Here is a 21,680-nt window from a genome sequence, read left to right as displayed (position 1 = left end):
TATATGTGTCCCTGTATGGCATCAGTGGCACCTATATTCCTGAAATATGAATTCTAATCTCAATTGGAAGTTCTCTTCCTTTCTTGCTGATCTTGAGCACTGAACCACTGGACATGCTTCTCCTTTAGAGAGTGTGACTCGGCTATGAAAAAGCTATGAGACCATGGAAACTGGTCAGACGTTTTTGAAAAGCAATAGGCAGCACTGCAAAACAATTTCATTCCTTCTGATCCAATAACTCCTTTGTGGAACTTTTATTCTAGGAACATATTTCAATTGGAAGAAAACTTTATCCAGAGTGACTATTGAAGTGGTTAAATCTCAGGGAGCAACAGAAATGTCTAACACTAGCAAAATTGTAGGTAAATTATAATGAATTCAACTGGTAGTATATTTTATTTTCATAAAACGATCTTATGATGATAAAATACTAACGTGGAAAGTTACATATGAAATTTAAAGAGGTAGAATGCAAAATTATATCTACTGTATATTTGTAACTGTATAACTGTACATATGGACAAATTTGAAGAGGAACATGGTAAAAGGAGCATTAATTATATGTTAGTATCATGGGGTCATCTTTCTGTTTCCTTTATGATTCCAGTCCCCTCCAGATTTGAGATATCCTAGGGTTACCTGTATGTCCAGAGTTTCATGTTAAACCCACTAGGCAGTTCATGCTCATTCCTGTCATGGGTTTCATGTATTTGCCCCTTTTGATTGCACTGCCTCCTCCTTTCACCCTTTTGCCAATGTTAGATACTTACAGTATACCATGCACAGTCTTATCAGAGTTTCCCCTGCCATGCTTTAGCTAGCCCTGTTCCCCAACTCAGACTCTCAAATTTGCAGTGGATTGAATGATAGCTTATCAGAGTGATAGCTTGGTGAGAAGCAGACAGACTGAATGAGTGCATGTGGCTGGGTCCAGCTACTGAGCAATCCCTACAGAGTAGGCTGTGGTGTGACTAGGCTCCAATAGGTTCTGGTACTGGAAGAATAGTGTTACCCCTTATTAAGACAGAACTTAAAAACAGGGATGTAGCCAGGGGCCTTGTATCTGGATTTAGAACAAAAGACGAATTCTTGTACCCTAAGACCATCCCAGTTGCTGATCTATGAAATAGTTCTTGAGCATCTATTTTGTGCCAGCCATTATATCATTGGTATTAGGGGAATAGGTCAGCAAGAACTAAAAGCCAAACTGTTTTTGAAGAGCTACTGAGGGATGCCTGGGTGGCTCAGTGGTTGAGTGTCTGCCGGAGTCCCAGGATCAAGTCCTACATCAGGCTGTCTGTATGGAGCCTGTTTCTACTCCCTCTTCCTATGTCTCTGCCTCTCTCTGTATGTCTCTCATGAATAAATAAATTAAATCTTTTTTTTTTTTTTTTTTTTTTTTTTTTTTTAAGAGGAAGAAGAGCTACTGAACTAAGGATCTTTCAGTTCATTTTTTCTGGGAACCAGGTGGGGAGTTTGATGGCTCCAATTCTGGGAATAGAATGTGAGACAGAAAGAAATCAGGATGTATTTTATATTATTCATTGCTTATCCTAATGCTGGATCTGTTGGGTTCCTCTCTTATCTTTCCATATGCCTTTACCTTGGTCTCGGGGTCTACCCTCATTTTTCTCATCTTGCTTTTGATCTGTTCCGCCATCTTTGAACACTTCTTCTTCCATGTGAGACCCTGTGATGTACTACATCTTGTTATCTTTGGATAATTCTCCTTCCTCCAGGAAAAAGAATAGGTAATATTGCAATTTCTGTTTCTTCTGTCAGATGGTGGAACTGGAACTGAGGAGGTATTGATTGCAAAGTATTATTCCTGAAAAATTAGAATCTTACACTTTCAAGAGAACTCCACAGAGGTGTTTCCCAGGAAGTCAGAATTTAAAAAGCTCCTCTGAAGAGAAAGAGAAGATTCAACAGGCCACTGTGATGTTTCAAGCAAGAGAAAATGAGAAGAAAGACAAGAAATTTCAGGCATAAGACAGTTAAAGACAATAAAACACTTACGGAAGTAAGTGAGCAAGAATCTGAAAAAGATGGTAGTCAGTGCTTGGATCCTATAACAAGCAGGAGAATTAGAATTCAGGCTGAAAAGAAACAGTATGTATGTACTGAGTGTGGGAAAGCTTTTAGTCAGAGTGCAAACCTTACAGTGCATGAGAGAATCCACACAGGAGAGAAACCCTATAAGTGTAAGGAGTGTGGAAAAGCCTTCAGTCATAGCTCCAACCTTGTTGTTCATCGGAGAATCCACACTGGACTGAAGCCCTACACATGCAGTGAATGTGGGAAATCTTTCAGTGGTAAGTCACACCTCATTCGGCACCAGGGAATCCATAGTGGGGAAAAAACGTATGAATGTAAGGAGTGTGGGAAAGCCTTTAGTCGGAGTTCAGGTCTTATTTCACATCATAGAGTTCACACTGGGGAGAAGCCCTACACTTGTATTGAATGTGGGAAAGCCTTTAGCCGTAGTTCAAATCTTACTCAACATCAAAGAATGCACAAAGGAAAAAAAGTTTACAAATGTAAGGAGTGTGGGAAAACATGTGTTTCTAATACAAAGATTATAGACCATCAGAGAATTCACACAGGGGAAAAGCCTTACGAGTGTGATGAATGTGGAAAAACTTTCATTTTAAGGAAGACCCTTAGTGAACATCAGAGACTTCACCGTAGAGAGAAACCTTACAAATGTAATGAATGTGGGAAAGCTTTTACTTCTAATCGAAACCTTATTGATCATCAGAGAGTTCACACTGGAGAGAAACCCTATAAATGTAACGAATGTGGAAAAACCTTCAGGCAGACTTCTCAAGTTATTCTACATTTGAGAACCCATACTAAGGAGAAACCCTATAAATGTAGTGAGTGTGGGAAAGCCTATCGTTACAGCTCGCAGCTTATTCAACACCAGAGAAAACATAATGAGGAGAAAGAAATCTCATAAATAAAATATATTGGTAGTAGTCCTAATTGCTACTTTTTGTAAAAGCAATTTTTCATTATTATCAACTTAATTCAGTTTTTAAGACTCCATGCAGGGAAAGTAACCAGAAACAGACAAAGATTAACAGAGGGATATTCATGCTAGCATCATATATAACAAGAGAACTAGATTTTCAATAGGACGTGGTTTAAATGAATGATAGTCTCTATCTACTTGATGGTTTTGCAGCCATTATATAAACATCTTTAAAGAATATTTAATGCCATGGGGAAAAAATTTGTATAAAACAGAAGATAGAGAAAAAACAAGTTCGATCCAAATATTTGAAAAGCATTTACATATAGTAGAGAAATGGTTATGAAATAATACCAAACCAAAACATTGACAGTGATTATCATTGGGTGATAGAATTATAGGCTATTTCTATTCTCTTCTTTATACTCTTCTATGCATTTTAGATTTTCTACAATGAGAACATAGTACTTTTATATTCAGGAAAGAAGTACAGTATTTTGTTTATTTTTTATTTATTTTTTTTAGTAATAAATTTATTTTTTATTGGTGTTCAATTTGCCAACATACAGAATAACACCCAGTGCTCATCCCATCAAGTGCCCCCCACAGTGCCCATCACCCATTCACCCCCACCCCCCCCGCCCTCCTCCCCTTCCACCACCCCTAGTTCGTTTCCCAGAGTTAGGAGTCTTCATGTTCTGTCTCCCTTTCTGATATTTCCTACCCATTTCTTCTCCCTTCCCTTCTATTCCCTTTCACTATTATTTATATTCCCCAAATGAATGAGACCATATAATGTTTGTCCTTCTCCGATTGACTTACTTTACTCAGCATAATACCCTCCAGTTTCATGCACATTGAAGCAAATGGTGGGTATTTGTCATTTCTAATGGCTGAGTAATATTCCATTGTATACATAGACCACATCTTTTTTATCCATTCATCTTTCGATGGACACCGAGACTCCTTCCACAGTTTGGCTATTGTGGACATTGCTGCTAGAAACATCGGGGGAGGTGCAGGTGTCCCGGCGTTTCATTGCATCTGTATCTTTGGGGTCAATCCCCAGCAGTGCAATTGCTGGGTCGTAGGGCAGGTCTATTTTGAACTCTTTTCCAGGATCTATAAAGAACTTACTAAACTCAACACCAAAGAACTTATTAAACTCAACACCATGGGCAAAAGACATGAACAGAAATCTCACAGAGGAAGACATAGACGTGGCCAACACGCACGTGAGAAAATGCTCTGCATCACTTGCCATCAGGGAAATACAACTCAAAACCACAATGAGATACCACCTCACACCAGTGAGAATGGGCAAAATTAGCAAGGCAGGAAACCACAAATGTTGGAGAGGATGCGGAGAAAAGGGAACCCTCTTACACTGTTGGTGGGAATGTGAAATGGTGCAGCCACTCTGGAAAACTGTGGAGGTTCCTCAAAGAGTTAAACATAGTACAGTATTTTTTTAAGTGCAACCAGAACATGTTCATTTTCACTCGACAGTGTTATGAAAGGCAAGGAGAATATGGACCCTAAACTCATGGGATTCCACCCTAATACTGGTACTTGGTAGCAGTGGAACCATGAGCAAATCACTTCTTTTAGAGCCTGTTTACTGTTTGTTAAATAATAAACACTAGTCATTGGTCTTTGCAGTTTTAAAATAAGCTGGCTGTATAGTTGTCAGCTGTTAGGTTAAAAGAACAGCAAAAATTTACTACATTCTCCTCTCCACAGTTGTAGAAGGATGTACAGATAATAGAGGCTTTATTTTTTAGGTATATGTCTACAAAACCAGAAAAAATGTCCCCTTATGAAATTGAAACAATTGGAGGTTCATAACTGAAAAGATGCAATGAGCATAATCTAAAACTAGGGGAAGACTCTGCCTTCTCATGTTATGTATAGTTTAGTAGCTAAAGGTGCAGACTTTGGAATCAGAGATAGGTGTTCTGATCCCAGATCTACCTCTCACCAACTTGTCAAGGTTGGTCAGGAAGTGAGGAAATGCTGAGTCTTTCTCCCTTTTATCATCGATAAAAACCTTTCTTAAGAGAAGGGAGGGATGCTGTGCAGTCAGTACTACAGGTGCTCACTAGCTTCCTCTGCATGGCTTTAAGTCCAGCCCTTTGAGAAGGCCTTAAACCAGTATTTTAAACTTCTAAGTCCTTGGCTCAAAATCCACCTGGGAACACTTAGAAAGAATCTGCCCATTTGTAAATGCAGTTGCCCCTCTTTCTTTGTATATGGTGAATTCCTAAGCCTGATGTCATTTGTTTTATGCATATAAGGATTATTGTTATCCCATTCAATTCTTATAACATTTGTACAAGAAAATTGTGTCTTGGGGTTAGGTGACTGGTTACTTAGTGATTGGAGTCAGGATTTGAACTCAGATCTGAGGTTTAAGTCTGTGCTTTCTTCATTATACCACAGTGCCTCTGCCCATCGTGATGGTTCTATATGTGAGCAGGAGACCAGTTGTGATTCTCCTGAGTAGACACCTCTGTGAAAGGACATTGTATCTAAATAATGATTTGATCATGGTTTCATAAGGAAGATGCTGTCTTCCCTAAGTTTGATTTATGGCTTGTCCCTGCACCTTGTAATTTAGTTTTAAGGATTATATATTTCTTCCTTGCTGTTACTGGGGACAAAGAAGCAGAAGGTTGTAAAGGGTATAGTGTGAAAAGAGATTGTTTGGTTTTGTCCTATTTTTATAGGATTGGTACATGGAATTTTGTGATGTAATAGTCCATCTTTGTTTGCATGGTTATTCAAAAGAAGGTTGCTGGATTCAGGGATAGGACTGTTATATCACTGTTGAATAGGCACTTCCCTAAGAGTCTATGTGGACACAAGGGTAGAATAACCCACATATGGCAGTGGGTTACACTACTATAACACTAAGGGTCCTTCCATCATTTTCCTCTTGTCACATGTCCTTCTAAAATTAAGGGAGGCATTTGTAATTAGCATCCCATGCCTTTTGTCATGCCAGCCATCCTCACCTGCTGATTACCTATGTAGAAACTCCATGACTGATGTCTACTGGTAGAAGAAAACAGTCAGTTGGCTTCTTTATACCTGTCAGAGGTTGTATTTTGAGCATTTATTATTACTGAGCAGAGTTGTTGATGCTTCCTGTATTACTGAGCAGGTATTCTCTAACCAAAACAATTTCCTATCACTGTGTCATAGTGCCTGAGATTCTTCCTTCATAATAGGCTCTCTTTTTCATCTTAAAAGACTTTTGTGATCTTCAAAAGTAAATACCTTCTGGAAGGATGCTGTGCCATGTCAAACCCAGAAATCTGAATACAGATCTTCACATATCTTACCCCAGGCAAGGTAAGATAATAGACCCTCACCCATTTTCTAAGCTGATACTTAAGCTGCACAGGTAAATGCTGATAAGTGGTCCTCATACCCTTTCAGATAAATATTCTGTAGTATAATGTGAACTGATCATCCACCTTCCTCCAGGGACACTTTCAAGACTACCAGCTGTTTACTTCAGTCAGATTTGAATTATGTAGTTCTTATCATGCTTTCAGGCTTTTTCATGACACACTCTGCATTCAGGATGTCTCTGTGTTTTTTCCAGTTACCTGTGCTAATGGAAACCAGTGCCTCCTCTGCGGCCACTCATTTGTTAGTTTTGGTCTCCCTCAACCCATTTACCTGAGTTTATTTCCATTTTCCCCTATTTTCCATCAAAAACCCATTGCTAGACTACTGTGTATTGCCTATCCCTTTTTTTTGTTATCTCCTGGCTTCTTGTGCACTCACACTTATTCATTTATGTTTTTAGTACCCTGAATATTCTTGAGGAATATGAAGAGGTGATATTTTTTAGCCACAAACATCCTGGTTGTGTAGAATTGCTCTTGTGTGGAATAAGAATATATATGTATCCTTTTAGTTGAGAAAGTGTGAAATAAAATCTCATTTTTTATAGCTTTGATTGAAGAGAAATATGAAAGACAAAGAATCTGCATAGAGAGAAGAGTTTCTCCTTAGGTTTAGAGATATATTTTATTGGTGGTGTGTACTGTATTAGGTCTTACTTGGAACTGAGAAAAAAATCAAACCAAAAAGGGGCTTAAATAGCTGAATAATTCTGTTGCATTTAAATCCTATAAGACTAAATTTTATTTGAGTTCGGTATCCTCAGTGACAGACTTCTTTTTTTTAATTTTTTCATTTAATATAAATAAATAAAATAGTATGCTCGTGTTGTTAGGTTGTTTTCTGAAACTGGTTGTCTTTAATCAACTCTGATGTTATAAAACTGTTTTTGCAGGACATAGTTATAATTCCTCCAATAAATTCTGTTGTCATTCACTTGTTATAAATACCACTGAATTTTTTTTATCTTGTTTCCTTTGTTCAGAGTGGGAAGAAAACAGTTCAGTTTGCTTTTCTTTAAGCAGCTGTTTTTGGAATGATGTGATTTTGCTTGTTTCTGATTTAAATGCAACACAAAGCTTGTTCTTTTCATACTCCTACTACATAAATCAGAGCTCCCTAGCCAACAGAAAGTGTCCTATAATTTCCTTAGAGGAATTGTTTAGCCAATTATTATCCGAGTCCCTTTCTCTGGGCCCATCTGTGTTTCAAATCTTTACCATTCCGTAGACCTCAGATGGCTATATAAAACCAGCCATGTTCCCTGAAGTCTGTTTCTGCTCCAGAAAGTATGTTTGTGAGTGGTATAAAGTGGTATAAAGGAGATAGCAGACTCCTTTCTGGGCATCATAGATAAGGACCTGACTAGTTCCCACTCTTCCCACTGACCATTTAAATGTACATGGTATAGTTTGACCACAGGGATTGTAGACTTGCAAAAGCTGTAACCAGTCTCTAAAACTAAGGCCAGTGGATTCCAAATTTGGGAACCACAGGAGGTAACAGCACACACACAGAACAATTTCCAAGGCCCGCCAAATGTGGGCCAAGGTCCAGGAGTCTATATAAAACAACACTTTTGCAGTGGGAATTGAAAATTTTTCATTAGGAGCCTTGACTCTTTACCTGACTACTGTGATGATAGTCCATTTTTCCCTCAGAAGAACCTATAAATTACAAAATTATTAAGACATATACCAAAGTTTGTATAACCATGACAAATTAGCAACCAGTTTATGGAGTATGAAATAAAATGCTGTCACATTTGCAGTCTGTTTTACCACAAAATTGAGCAGAGATTAATGTCCTTAAAAGGCATAAAAGAACAGTAAGGCAAACTAGATAATTATAAAGCCCTTTGGCTGCAAAACAACCTAGAAATTCTGGATTAAATTTAAACATTCTTTTCAAGGGCTTTTGAGAAGGTGAAGTAAACACACAGAGCCTAAAGTAAATAGGATGTGGAAGTCAGAAAGGTAAGTAGGTGATGATACTTTGGGTGCTGTGAGGCAGTTTGATGATATTGGTCACCAAGGGACATAGATTTTACCTGCTGCAAGTGCAGAATTTGAATCTGTGGTCTTGCAAGAGGTGGAGAATTGGAAGTGAGATTTCCATAAGAACCCCAGATGTGTACTATATTCCCAGTGAAAGCGTGCATTAGGAAAAGGTCAACCAGGAGCAGAGGAAAACATCAAGGAAGCTTGTGAGTTTTGTCATGGACTTTAAGTAGAAAATAAAAGCCTCTAATAATTAGTAGTCATGAGTCAATCCTCATGGTAATTTAGAGTTCAAATTTAGAAAACTCTAAACCAAGAAAGTAATATAAAATTATGTATACACATTTCCAAGTATTCTTGAATGGTTATTTAAAAGTTAGTGAATTTTTAAAAACTGAATTATCTAATTAAACTGAGTTACCTAATTGTTTTAGGTTGTTTTTCAGGAAGTATACATAGACAAAGGATAACATACAGCAAATTTATTAGAGAGTGTTCTTGGGATTAACACCCAAGAACACAGAACTACCAAACTAGTAGTAGGAGAAGTCCTCTGTGTTCCTTCAGACTCAGTCAGATGGGTCTGTACTATCAGAAGTGCCTAGACCAGAGGAGAGAGGTCTGGGCCCATATGCCGATTCAGCCAGTCACTCCGTACAAGCCCTGTCACACCACTGTAAAGGGAACCATGATCTTGGGTAAGGTAGACTTCTTCAGCTGAGGATATAGTTCCTGGAGAGAACTGACAATTGAAGGCTTTCAGCCTGCCCTCCTGGGTGGAAGGATAGGGGGCAATCCAGGGAAATCCAGACAGGGCAACACAATGTCCTCTACCCTGATCATACTGCAATTATTAACTAATAATTAATTAATTGATTAATTAAACCACATACATTTGGAAAGTAAACACATTTCTAAATAATCCATAGTTTGAAGAAAACTTAATGAAAATGAGAAAATACTTAAACATGAATAAAACTGAAGGAGAGACTCTTCTGGCCATGTAGAGTTAGAGGGACTAGAATTACATTCCTACCTGAAACAAGAATCCCAGACAAAATATATGAAACAATGATTTTGGTCCTATTGATATCAGTAACAAAAATCAAGGATTTTTGATTTCTGATATAGAGAAACAAGTTAAGTGAGCCATATGTGCCCCAGTTTATTGCCTTAAGAAAGTCCCCAGGTGGGCAGCCCCAGTGGCGCAGCGGTTTAGCGCCGCTTGCAGCCTGGGGTGTGATCCTGGTAGACCCGGGATTGAGTCCCACCTCAGGCTCCCTGCATGGAGCCTGCTTCTCCCTCTGCCTGTGTCTCTGCCTCTCTCTGTGTGTGTCTCTCATGAATAAATAAAATAAAATAAAATAATAAAAGAAAGGAAAAAAAGAAAAGAAAAAAGGAAAGAAAAGAAAAGAAAAAAAAGTCCCCAGGCCTCCCCAGGCAGTAGCATAGGGAGAGGGAGCTGGTGGAGTCTGGTGAAATTCTTGAGTTGACGAGAGAGCTGAGAATCCAAGAAGACCAAGGCAGGTAGGGTTCACAAGATAGTCCTGGAGGAGAGAGAACTATGCAGAGATTTCTGGAGATCTGTGAATGGTCAGGATATTCAGCAGAGTACTGATGGACACATTATATGAGGAAACTTATCTAAGGCCAGGGGGGCGGCGGGGGGAACATTCCAAAGGATTGGAGTGAACAGTTCCAGGCACAGAAACAAGGTAAGAAATACTGTCTTGCCATGAGTCACACACAATTCCTTTGTGCATTGGGTAAACTACTCAGAAGGGTCTTGCCTCGGTAGTGTAGAGCAATAAACCTAGAATAAATCTGAAGAAAATTACTCCAAGGTGCATCACAAATTTCTCAAAAACAGTCAAGAGAAAATTATAAAAACAGTGCAGAGGAAAAGATAGGGATTACAACAGGTTTCTTTTCTCTTTTCTTTTCTTTTCTTTTCTTTCTTTTCTTTTCTTTTCTTTCTTTCTTTCTTTTCTTTCTTTCTTTTCTTTCCTTTTTTTTAAAGATTTTATTTATTGGGAACCCCCGGTGGCTCAGCGGTTTAGTGCCACCTTCAGCCCAGGGCGTGATCCTGGAGACCCGGGATCGAGTTCCACTTCCGGCTCCCTGCATGGAGCCTGCTTCTCCCTCGGCCTTGCTCTCTCTCTCTCTCTCTCTCTCTCTCTCTCTCTTAAATAAATAAATAAATAAATAAATAAATAAATAAAATCTTTATTCGTGAGAGACACAGAGAGAGAGAGAGAGAGAGAAGCAGAGACACAGGCAGAGGGAGAAGCAGGCTTCCTGCATAGCTTTTTAAAAAAGTTTGTTATCTACACCCAATTTGAGCTCAAACTCAAAACCATGAAATAAAGAGCTGGATGCATTTCTCCTTGAGCCAGCCAGGTGCCCCTGTCTTACATTTTGGACTGTTGTGTTGGGCTGTCCTGTGCATTATATGAAACTTAGCAGCACCCATGGCTTCTACCCACTAGATGCCAGTATCACTATACCTCAGTTGTTTCAAAAATATCTATATATAGCCCCCAGGGGAGAACCATTACTAAGTAAGTTGAGTACCACTGCTATACAGAAAATGGTATAATGTCACTTGAAGGTAGACTGATGAAGATCCCAAAGCAATCATTAAAATAACAAAACAGGGGGATCCCTGGGTGGCGCAGCGGTTTAGCGCCTGCCTTTGGCCCAGGGCGCGAACCTGTAGACGCGGGATCGAGTCCCACGTCGGGCTCCCGGTGCATGGAGCCTGTTTCTCCCTCTGCCTGTGTCTCTGCCTCTCTCTCTCTCTCTGTGACTATCATAAATAAATAGAAATTAAAAAAAAATAACAAAACAGGGACACACCCGGGTGGCTCGGTGGTTTAGCCTCTGCCTTCCATTCAGGTTGTGATCCTGGGGACCTGGGATTGAGTCCCGCATCGGGCTCCCTGCATGGAGCCTGTTTCTCTCTCTGCCTATGTCTCTGCTTCTCTCTGTATGTCTCTCATGAGTGAATAAATAGAATCTTTTAAAAAAAAAGTTTTGGTTATTAATAAAAAGATAAAATTGCATAGAATTATATACCCACCAATTAGCATATCCAAAGTTGGGGAACCTGAATAAGCTCTGTGGATTGTACCATTCAATTTCCTGGTTGAATTGATAGATATTGTGCTCTAGTTATGCAAGATGTGACCATTGGACGAAGCTGGGTGAAAGATACATAGGAATTCACTGTACTTTTTAATTTCCTGTTATTTTCCCCAAAAAAAAGTTTAAAAAAGAAAAATAAATACGACTGATTGCAGCTTAATTCCATCTTATGAAAAAAAAATTCCATCTTATGTATGCTATGAACATATGTGTAATTATATATTTTAAAAAGCTATTTGATAATGGAAAGTTTACAGCATCTAAAGTGCTCATACTCCTAACTCTGGGAAACGAACTAGGGGTGGTGGAAGGGGAGGTGGGCGGGGGGGTGGGGGTGACTGGATGACGGGCACTGAGGGGGGCACTTGATGGGATGAGCACTGGGTGTTATTCTATATGTTGGCAAATTGAACAGCAATAAATAATAAATTTATTAAAGAAAAAAAGGGCTCATAAAGTTATTCCAAGTAAATCCAAAAGAAGGTAATGAAGTTAGTTTTTTCCATGCTATCATACTGAGTTAATAAAATATATGTTTTACACACAAACAGGTCATTTCCTAATGAAAAGGGGTCAATTCATCAAGAGTACCTGATCTTAAACATTGATATATTTAAAAGCAGTTTTAAAATACACAGAATAAAAACTGATAGAACTGTAAGGAGAAATAGACAAGCCCACGTACATAGCAGATTTCAATACATCTTTCTCAAATGATAGAATATATAGAAAACAAAGATACAGATCTGAGCAATACTACCAACCAACTTGACCAATAGACATTTAACACTAGCCAGCAACAACAGAACATACCCCCATGGAACTCAATTAGAATTGGTAACAGAAAGATCCCTGTAAATCCTCAACTATTTGAAACTAAATTACACAAATGAAATCTTGACTCCAAAGATGAAATTAAGAAATATATATAGAAAGCATTTTGAATTGACTCAGAAAATAAAAACATCAAAATTTATGGAACATTGTTAAAGCAGTAGAGGGACATTATAGCACTAAATGTGTATTAGAAAAGAGGAAAGGTTAAGCAATTAGAATAAGAGCAAATTAGAATCAAAGTAAGAAGAAATGAAATAATAAGGTCAGAGTGGAAAACTTAAAAACAGGAAATCTATAGAGAAAATCAATGAAAGCCAAAATGATTATTTTTAAAAAATCAATAAATTTGATAAACCTCCAGCAAGATTAACTAAAGAGGAGACTCAAAGTACCAGTATCAGGATTGAAAAAGATGATATCAATTAGATGAGATTCTTACACCAATTAAAGGGATAAATTGCGTGATGGTTAACTATTTTGAACTTGTCTGGGCTAAGAGATGCCAGATAGTTAAGATATTGTTTCTGGTTATGTGTGAAGTTATTTCCAGAAGAGATTAGCATTTGAATTAGGAAACTCCCGGAGTTAGGAAGGGTTCCAATAGTTTGGTTGATTGGCTGAAATACAAACCAAAAGATAGTCCCCTGTGAATGAAATGGAAATGCCCAATCTCCCTGTAATTTGGAGGAAGGAATTTAAAGGCTTAGAGAGGGATACCTGGGTGGTTCAGTGGTTGAATGTCTGCCAAAATACAAATATTGGCTCAGTTGATGATCCTAGGGTCCTGGGATCCAGTCCTGCACCGGGGTCCCGGAGGGGAGCCTGCTTCTCCCTCTGCCTCTGCCTCTTTGTGTCTCTCATGAAATAAATGAAATCTTAAAAATAAAAAAAGAAAAAAAAAGGCTTAGAGAGATTGCAATTTTCAGAGTGGACTTGTCATTTAAACTGTACTCACCAACCCTGGGTGGGTCCATAAGATGAACTTCTTGTCTTTCAGCTTCTTTAAAAGACATAAAATAACATAAAATAATAATTATGATAATAATAGCATAAAGAGGGGGAAGGAAATAGAGCTATGCAGGCAGCAGTTCTGTATCTCACTGGAAGTTACTATAAATCTGAAGTAGATTCTCATAGCTTAAGATATAAAGAACAACCACTAAGTAATAATGTAAAAATTGCAATGAAAAAAATCATTAAGGGAATTAACATACTAGAATATTCACTTAATGCAAAAGAAGGAAGATAAGAGAAACAAGACATGAGATGTATGAAAAATAAAAAGTAAAATGGAAAATATAAATCAAACTATACCAATAATAACATTACCTTTTTTAAATTTAAATTTAATTTACTTATAGTGTACTATTAGTTTCAGGAGTAGAATACAGTGATTCATCAGTTGCATATAACACCCAGTTGCTCATGACATCAAGTGCCCTCCTTAATGCCCATCACCTAGTTACCCCATCCCTCTACCCCACTCCCTTCCAGCAACCCTCAGTTTGTTTACAGTTAAGAGGCTCTTATGGTTTGCCTCCCTCTCTGTTTTTATTTTTCCTTCCCTTCCCCTATATTCATCTGTTTTGTTTCTGATATTCCACATATGAGTGAAATCATATGGTATTTGTTTTCTGACTGACTTGTTTTGCTTAGCATAATACTCTCTAGTTCAATCCACAGTGTTGCAAATGGCAAGATTTCATTCTTTTTGATGTAATGTTCCATTGTATATATACGTAATACACTTCTTTTTTTTTTTTTTCGTAATACACTTCTTATCCATTCATCTATTGATGTACTTTTTCCATATTTTGGCTATTGTGAACGTTGCTGTTATAAACATTGGGGTGCATATGCCCCTTCAAAACACTATTTTTGTATCCCTTGGATAAATAGAGTACACACCAATAATGACATTGAATATGAATGGGTTAAGCAATCAAATAAAAAAGGAGAGAAATTAGACTGGATAAAGATGTATATATTTCTATAGGATGTATATATTTCTATATATACATATATTCTATAGGATGTATATATTTCTATAGGAGACCCACTTTAGTTTCAAAGATACAAATAGATTAAATGTAAAAGGATAGAAAAATATCTATCATGCAAAGAGCAATCATAAGAAAACTGGAATGGCTGTACTAATAACAGGCAAAATAGACTTCGCAACAGGAAAAAGGTCATTAAAGATGAAGAGGCACATCTCATAATGATATAAAATGAGATGAGTTAATCCATCAGGAAGATAAAACAATTATATATGCATCTAATAAAAGACTCCCAAAATATATGAAGGAAAAACTGATAGGAACGAAAAAAGAAATAGACACTTTAATTAGTTGGAAACCTAATTTTCAGGAATAGATGGAACTGCAGGTATTATGCTAAGTATAAATAAATTGATCAGAAAAAGAGAATTCTATGGTTTCATTCATATGTGGACTATAAGAAATAGTGTATAGTGTACAGGAACATAGGGAGGGAGGGAAAACTGAATGGGGAAAAATCAGAGAAGGAGACAAACCATGTGAGACTCTTAACTCTGGGAAACCAACTGAGGGTTGCTGAAGGGGAGCAGGTTGGGGGATGGGGTAATTGGATGATGGGCATTAAGGAGGGCACGTGATGTGATGAGTACTGGGTGTTAGATGCAACTGATGAATTATTAAATACTAATACATTACTAAAACTAATGATATACTATATGTTGGCAAAATGAATTTAAATAAAAAGAAAAATCAGGGAAGATCAACTAGGAAATGGAGGACTTAAACACTTTATGCAAAGAGACTTAACATACAACTTTAGGACACTCCATCTAAGGACAGCAAAATATACATTTCTCTCAAGTTCACACAGAACATTCCCCAGGATAGACCATATAGTAGGCCATAAAACGAATGTCAATACTTTTAAAAGGATTGAAATACTAAAGTATGTTCTCTGACCATAATGCAACTTAACTGCAACACTCTCTAAAAAACAAAACAAAACTAAAAAACCCTCAAGAATGTTTATAGGAACAAAATATACCCATCCCTCAACAAAATAAAATTCAAAATATATAGCATACACTTATTACCAGGCATGCAAACAACAGGAAATACAACCTGTATTTACACACAAAAATCAATCAATCAAAACTGACCCGGAACTGATACAGGTATTAGAATCAACCATCAAGGATATTAAAACGGTTATAACTATAAATCACATAATCAAAAATCTAGAGGAAAGATAGAACTTTCAGACATAGAAGAAATTAAAAAGACCCAAACTGAACTTCTGGACATGAAAATTACAATGTCTGAGATAAAAAATACATTGGATGTAAATTTCTGCCTGATAATTTTACCACACTCATTACATTCATAGTTTCTTTTCAGTGTGGATTGTCTAATGCCCACTAAGGGGTGAGTTCTGCTTAATAGATTTGCCACATTCACCCCATAGAGTTTCTGCACCTTCAGAACTCCTTGATGCTCAGAAGGAATATTAGGATGTTCCCAAGGTTCTTTATATTCAGCAAATCCATATTTTTGTGTTCTTAAGATTCCTTGTCCATTACTTCCAAGAATCACTTTCCAGTCTACTTCCTTCTTAATGTGAGAGTTGGCTTCTAGTTTCTCTAGAATATCTTTATGGGCATCTAGCTGCTTCTGATCCCCCAGGAACCATGTCACAGAGTCCTCCTGATGTACCATTAGATGATTCTGACCTTTTAGAAATTTCCTTCTTTGGAGCCAACTGTGAACTCTGCATCCAGTTCTCATCTGCTGCCAAAAGGCTACTTTTTGTCCTGTGGTGGAAACAGAATCATCGAGAAACCTATACTTCTAAACAAAAACAAAAACCTTCACATTATTGGTAAGGAATGAAGTGACACATTGAGAACAAGAGGGAAAATTGGAAAGAGCTCATTTTTTTTTCTTCAGGGACAGAAAAAAATAGAAAAGGGAACGTTGATCAATTCAGGGAGTAGAAGAGATATCAGGACAGACAAATGTTGAACCATCATGGTCAAGTTAGAAGGGCAATTGAAAAGCAAGAGACAAGGTTGTGGTGCGTGATCTTACAGAAGTAAGCTCCTTAGTAAAATGATTAATTCTAAGGTCCTTTCCAACCATGATATCATATAGTACCACGGCTCTCACAGAAGATGTTGTTGGGGAGACAAAGAGGAAGCAAGCACCTCAAGTCAAATATGGGAGATTACAGAGTAATCATGGTAATGGTTATGAAACATGAAAATGTTGATTCCTTTCATCAAGTTTTAACCAGGGCCACATACTGTTTTGCATTTTAGTATGTGAGAAGTTGAAGATATCTGAATCCTTGACTGTTAAGCCCACCTTCTCCGTAGTTGATTACTGTCCTTGTCTAGTCAAACACAGAATCTACCTTGCCTAAAGGCCTCTTCCAGAAGGCTTTCCTGATCCAGTTTTGGCTGAGGGGAAGCTGGGGTAACCATACTTTTTGTCAAGTGACCCTACTTATTCCATAATGAACCACAGGTGATAGGACCAGAGCCAGGCACTAGATCCATGTATAACTTATCTCTAGGCTAATTATCAGCTTCTGCTATGACTTGTGTGTGTGTGTGGTGGGGAGGGGGCGAAGCTCTGCCCAAACAGCTATTTAATGACTGAGCCAACTGGAATACCTCTCTATGGAAATTCTGAATCAGAAGTAGAGCAAAAATAAGACAGTTAAAAGTAGGAACTGAGGGCAGCCTGGGTGGCTCAGCGGTTTAGCGCCATCTTCAGCCCAGGGTGTGATCCTGGAGACCCAGGATCGAGTCCCATATCAGGCTCCCTGTGTGGAGCCTGTGTCTCCCTCTGCCTGTGTCTCTGCCTCTCTCTCTCTCTCTCTCTCTCTCTCTCCCTTTCTGTATCTCTCATGAATAAATAAATAAAATCTTTAAAAAAAAAAAGTAGGAACTGAAGATGAAATGATGTATGGAAAGAAGCTAAGCCATTAGGAGCCACAGCAAATAAAGTATGATTTACTTGAACAGAAACTGAAATAAAGAACTTATTTGAGGGACAGAAGATTCTTCACAGTTGAGCAGCAGTGAGAAAAGTAGAGAGAAAACCAACATATATGGAGCAACTAAGTTACATTCACAGTGCAACACTGGCCTAAAGATTCATTTATTTTTGTTGTTGAGGCTCCCAGACTGCTATTCATGAGGGTGCATTCTCCACAAGAACCTGTTTCTCACAGTGTCTTCTAACTGGTTGGGCTTGGATCCCTTCTCATAATGGTAAGAAATTTTAACCATAGACCCCTCTTTGACCAGGGATGCTTCCTTTTCCTCATTACTGTATCATTCAGGAGGATGAGATGTGTTAATAAAGCTTGCTAATATGTGTCACTGTGTAAAGTCCTGTCTAACTTTGAAGTTAAAGAATTGGCTCCTGGATCCTCTGGAACAAAATAATTAGTCTCCAATCAGACTGATACATGGGCGTTCACAAAATTGGGCATTGTGGAGGGACACACTCTTATTTGAATCTAAGATGTTGATTGTAAGTTTAGGTTTCTCCAAAAGCAAAGCCTACCTAATGCCACAAGGACTTAGGGGTAGATAGGTTATTTGGGAGGTGATCCCAAGAAGCAGAAGGGAGGGAGCAGGAAGACTAAGATGGGCAACAGAGGAAAAGCCAATAAAGTGTGAGTTATTGAGTGGTTCCACTGTGAGCAACTAAGGCTCAATGTCACTTGGGGCCCCCTAAGAATCATGTAGGACAGAGCTGAGAATTTGCTGTCAAAGCACAGGAAGCTTGGGCATTTATGCACTAATTGCTATTTGTCATTCTTTTAGCGTTGCCCTTGAGGCTGTTATTCTCACCCACTTCTTCCAGGCAGTTCCTGAGACAGGGCTGGCAGAGCAAGCCCAGGGGCAAAACAGACTGAGATGTCACAATGCACACTAGAGATGGAAGGCTGTCAGGGTGGATAGAACCATTCCTCAAGAGTTGCACAAAAATCACAGGTAGGCAGAGAGGACTGTGGTAGAGAGCACAGATGGCATCTTCTGGTAACAAGCAAAAGCTGCTTTTAATATTTGACTCAAAGAATTTAGTGTTTAGAAATAATTCCTTCATCTGTGTAGTATCGACTTCCATTATTTTCCAGTACCCGAAAGAAAAGTATCTGCACAATGTGTTGCAATATGAAAGGCCTCAGTTACATTTTGCTCTGCTTCCCAGCCACTTCATTTTTTTTTTTAAGATTTTATTTATTTATTCATGAGAGACAGGCAGAGGGAGATGTAGGCTCCATGCAGGGAACCCGATGTGGGACTCGATCCCAGGACCCCAGGGCCAAAGGCAGGCGCTAAACCGCTGGGCCCCCTCGGGATCCCATTCCCAGCCACTCCTAAGGCTAGGAACTACTAGACTGACTTCAGGACTACCGCCTTTGGGCCTCGCCGGAGCAGGGTGCTCAAGGGCCACGACCCTCTCTGTAGAAGTCCAGGCGGTCCAGGTGAAGATAGTCGGTGCAACTCCTTCAGGAGGTGATCCAGCGTCCTGGGGGCCGGGCCCTGCTAGTCACCGATGCATCCTCCAAGTCTGCAGTGCCACAGCTCCCACCCCTCGGTTGGGAGGAGGAAAACCCCAGGGCTGGGAAGCTCGGCCAGTCCCGCCTGCTCAGGCCAAAACAAGGAATCGCAGAGACGAGGCTCCACCAGGAGCGGGGAGCGGGGCGGGGCGGGGAGCGGGGGGCGGGGCGGGGAGCGGGGCGGGGAGCGGGGCGGGGAGCGGGGCGGGGAGCGGGGCGGGGAGCGGGGCGGGGAGCGGGGCGGGGAGCGGGGCGGGGCGGGGCTGGTAAGACGCCGGAAGTGGCGGCGCCGGAAGTCGCGGTGCCTGCGGGTCGGCCTTTGCTCCGAGCCGCGGCTGCCTTCGCCTGGGGTTTTTGTGTCCTGTGTCGGCGTCCCCGCGGCCGGGCGGCAGTGCCCAGAGCCAGAGGCACAGTGGGAATTCCGGTGAGCGCGGTGGGCTGCGGTGGGCTCGGGTCGGGTGGGGTGGGGTGGGGTGGGGTGGGGTGGCGCGGGGGGCGGCCTGGAGCTCCCTCGGGCGGTGCTGGCTCCCGGCGCGGTGCCCGCCAGCTCGGAGTGGGGTAGGCGCCTGGCCCTGACCTGCGCAGGTGCCGGCCTGGGGCAGTGGTGAAGACGGCCCCTCAGAGCCGAGCCGCGGGTGCGCTGGGGTCGGGCTGGAGGAGAGCCGCCTCAGGAGCAGGCCTTCTGCTTCTCTTCAGGGGCTTAGGGAGGCCGCTTGAGACGTTCCTAGAGCGATGACAACCAGACTCCTGGGGATGGAATAATGTCCATCTTTTAATTTCGCATGATATTTAAGAAGCAAGCTTACGTCACTCATACCACCATTACTTAAGGGAGTATAATTTTTTATTCATTTGAGAGAGACAGCACAGGCAGGGAGGCTGAGGCGGAGGGGTGGAGAAGCCGACCCCCCGCTGAGTAGGGCGTGGGACTTGGAGCTGGAGCCCAGCGCCTGGAGATCCGGACCTGAGCCTGAGGCCGACACTCAACCATCTGAGCCATGAGCCACCCAGGTGCCCCAAGGGAGCATATTTTAATGCTAAGTCCTGGCTCTGTAAACTCAGAATGAAAGCCATTCTTTGCAAGAAAGGTTATTGCAGACCTCTGTCAGGGGTTATGTACGATTACTGTATTTTTCATTTTACAATTTGCCGGATTAAATCTTTATAATGAACTAGTGTTTGGAAACTATTACTTTAGAATGGATGTTGTTTGGCCTTAAAAAGTCTTTAGGTTGGTTTGGTTGGCTCTATATTTTGACAGTTAATGCATAATGCTGCTATAAACATCTGTGTGCAGATTTTGTATGGACATTTGTTTTTGACCTTTTAATAAATATCAAGGAGCGCAATTGCTAGATTGTGTGGAAAAGAGTGGTTTAGTTTTGCAAGAAATGCCAACCTATCTTCCAAAGTTCGCTGTACCATTTTGCATTTCCACCAGTGATGAATGAGAGTTCCTGTTGCTTCACATCCTCACCAGCATTTGGTTTTGTCAGTCTTCTGGATTTTGGCCATCTTAATAGGTGTGTGGCAATACCTTGTTGTTTTAATTTGCATTTCCCTGATGACGTGATGTGAACCATCTCTTCGTGTTCTTGTTTAGAACCTGTACATCTTTTTTGGTAAGGTGTCTGTTTTTTTTTTTTTTTTAAGATTTGTATTGATTTACTTGTGAAAGACACAGGCAGAAACACAGGCAGAGGGAGAACCCAGTTCCCCACATGAAGCCTGATGCAGGACCCCAGGATCATGACCTGATCCAAAGGCAGACACTCAACCACAGAGCCACCCAGGCGTCCACGGTGAGGTGTCTTAAAGTCTTTGGGCTATTTTTAAATTGAGTTGTTTTCTTATTGTTGAGTTCTTTGCATATGAAGTACACAAGGGATAACAGTTCTTTATCAGACATGCGTGTCTTTTGCAAATATTTTTCTCAGCTTGTGGCTTGCCTTCTCAAGCTCTGAACACTGTTTTTCACACAGCAGAATTTTTAAAATTCTATCAAAGTCCAGCTTACTGTTTTTTTTTTCATGAATTACATCTTTGTGTTGTATCTAAAAAGTTATCACCATACCCAAGATCATTTAGGTTTTCCCTTGTTATCTTTTATGAGTTTTATAGTTTTGCATTTCACATTGAGACCCATTTTGATTTAATTTTTGTGAAGGGTGGAAGATTTGTGTCTAGGTTTTGTTTTGTTTTGTTTTGTTTTTTGTTATTTTGCATGTGGATGTCCAGTTATAGTGTCTTGGCACTGTTTGTCAAAAAGACTCTCTTTGTTCCACTATATTGCCTTTGCTCCTTTATCAATAACAGTTGCTATATTTACGTGGATTTGTTTCTGGGCTCTCTATTCTGTTTCATTAATTTGTCTATTATTTCACCAATACCACACTATCTTAATCACTATAGTTTTATCATAATTCTTTACGTTGTGTGGTATCAGTCCTTTTAACTTTTTTATTGTCCTTCAATGTCCTGTTGACTATTCTGGGTCTTTTGCCTCATATAAACTTAAGAGTGAGTTTGTCGGTATCCACAAAATAACTTGATATTGTAATGGAAATTGCGTTGAACTATAAATAGGAAAGAACTGGCACCTTGGCAATATTGAATCTTTCTGTCTGTGAACATGGGATAGAAATCCTTTTTGAAAGTTCTTTCCATAGTCCCCAGATCAATTACGAAGGATTCCTCAGGTTTTCTCAATTATTTTATTCCTA

At 39.7% G+C, this 21,680-nt stretch overlaps 2 protein-coding genes across 5 annotated transcripts in view; both read left to right on the top strand.

Moving 5' to 3' along the window:
- The first annotated feature begins 1,960 nt into the window (after nucleotides 1–1,960).
- ZNF660 (zinc finger protein 660) lies at nucleotides 1,961–7,341 on the top strand. The gene has a single exon (XM_072720113.1). It carries the CDS (start codon nucleotides 1,961–1,963, stop codon nucleotides 2,960–2,962), a length of 1,002 nt encoding a protein of 333 aa, XP_072576214.1. The 3' UTR covers nucleotides 2,963–7,341.
- ZNF197 (zinc finger protein 197) overlaps nucleotides 2,205–21,680 on the top strand; it is a 42,908-nt gene continuing 23,432 nt past the window's right edge. Inside the window, exons 1-2 of one of the 4 annotated variants that reach the window (XM_072720108.1) lie at nucleotides 19,246–19,381; nucleotides 20,399–20,480. The gene's annotated coding sequence lies outside the window, so the exon portion shown is untranslated. Of the gene's footprint in view, nucleotides 2,316–19,206; nucleotides 19,382–20,398; nucleotides 20,481–21,680 lie in introns of those variants that run through there. The other 3 variants (XM_072720107.1, XM_072720106.1, XM_072720109.1) reach the window with 3 other exon arrangements.

Source organism: Vulpes vulpes, chromosome 9, assembly GCF_048418805.1.
Source record: "Vulpes vulpes isolate BD-2025 chromosome 9, VulVul3, whole genome shotgun sequence".
Classification (NCBI taxonomy): domain Eukaryota; kingdom Metazoa; phylum Chordata; class Mammalia; order Carnivora; family Canidae; genus Vulpes; species Vulpes vulpes.
Note: the sequence above shows the minus strand (reverse complement) of the source record. Positions and strands in the feature narration are given on the sequence as shown.

Coding starts and splice junctions, on each gene's coding strand:
- ZNF660 (XM_072720113.1), top strand. CDS start 1,961: ATGAGAAGAAAGACAAGAAATTTCAGGCATAAGACAGTTAAAGACAAT.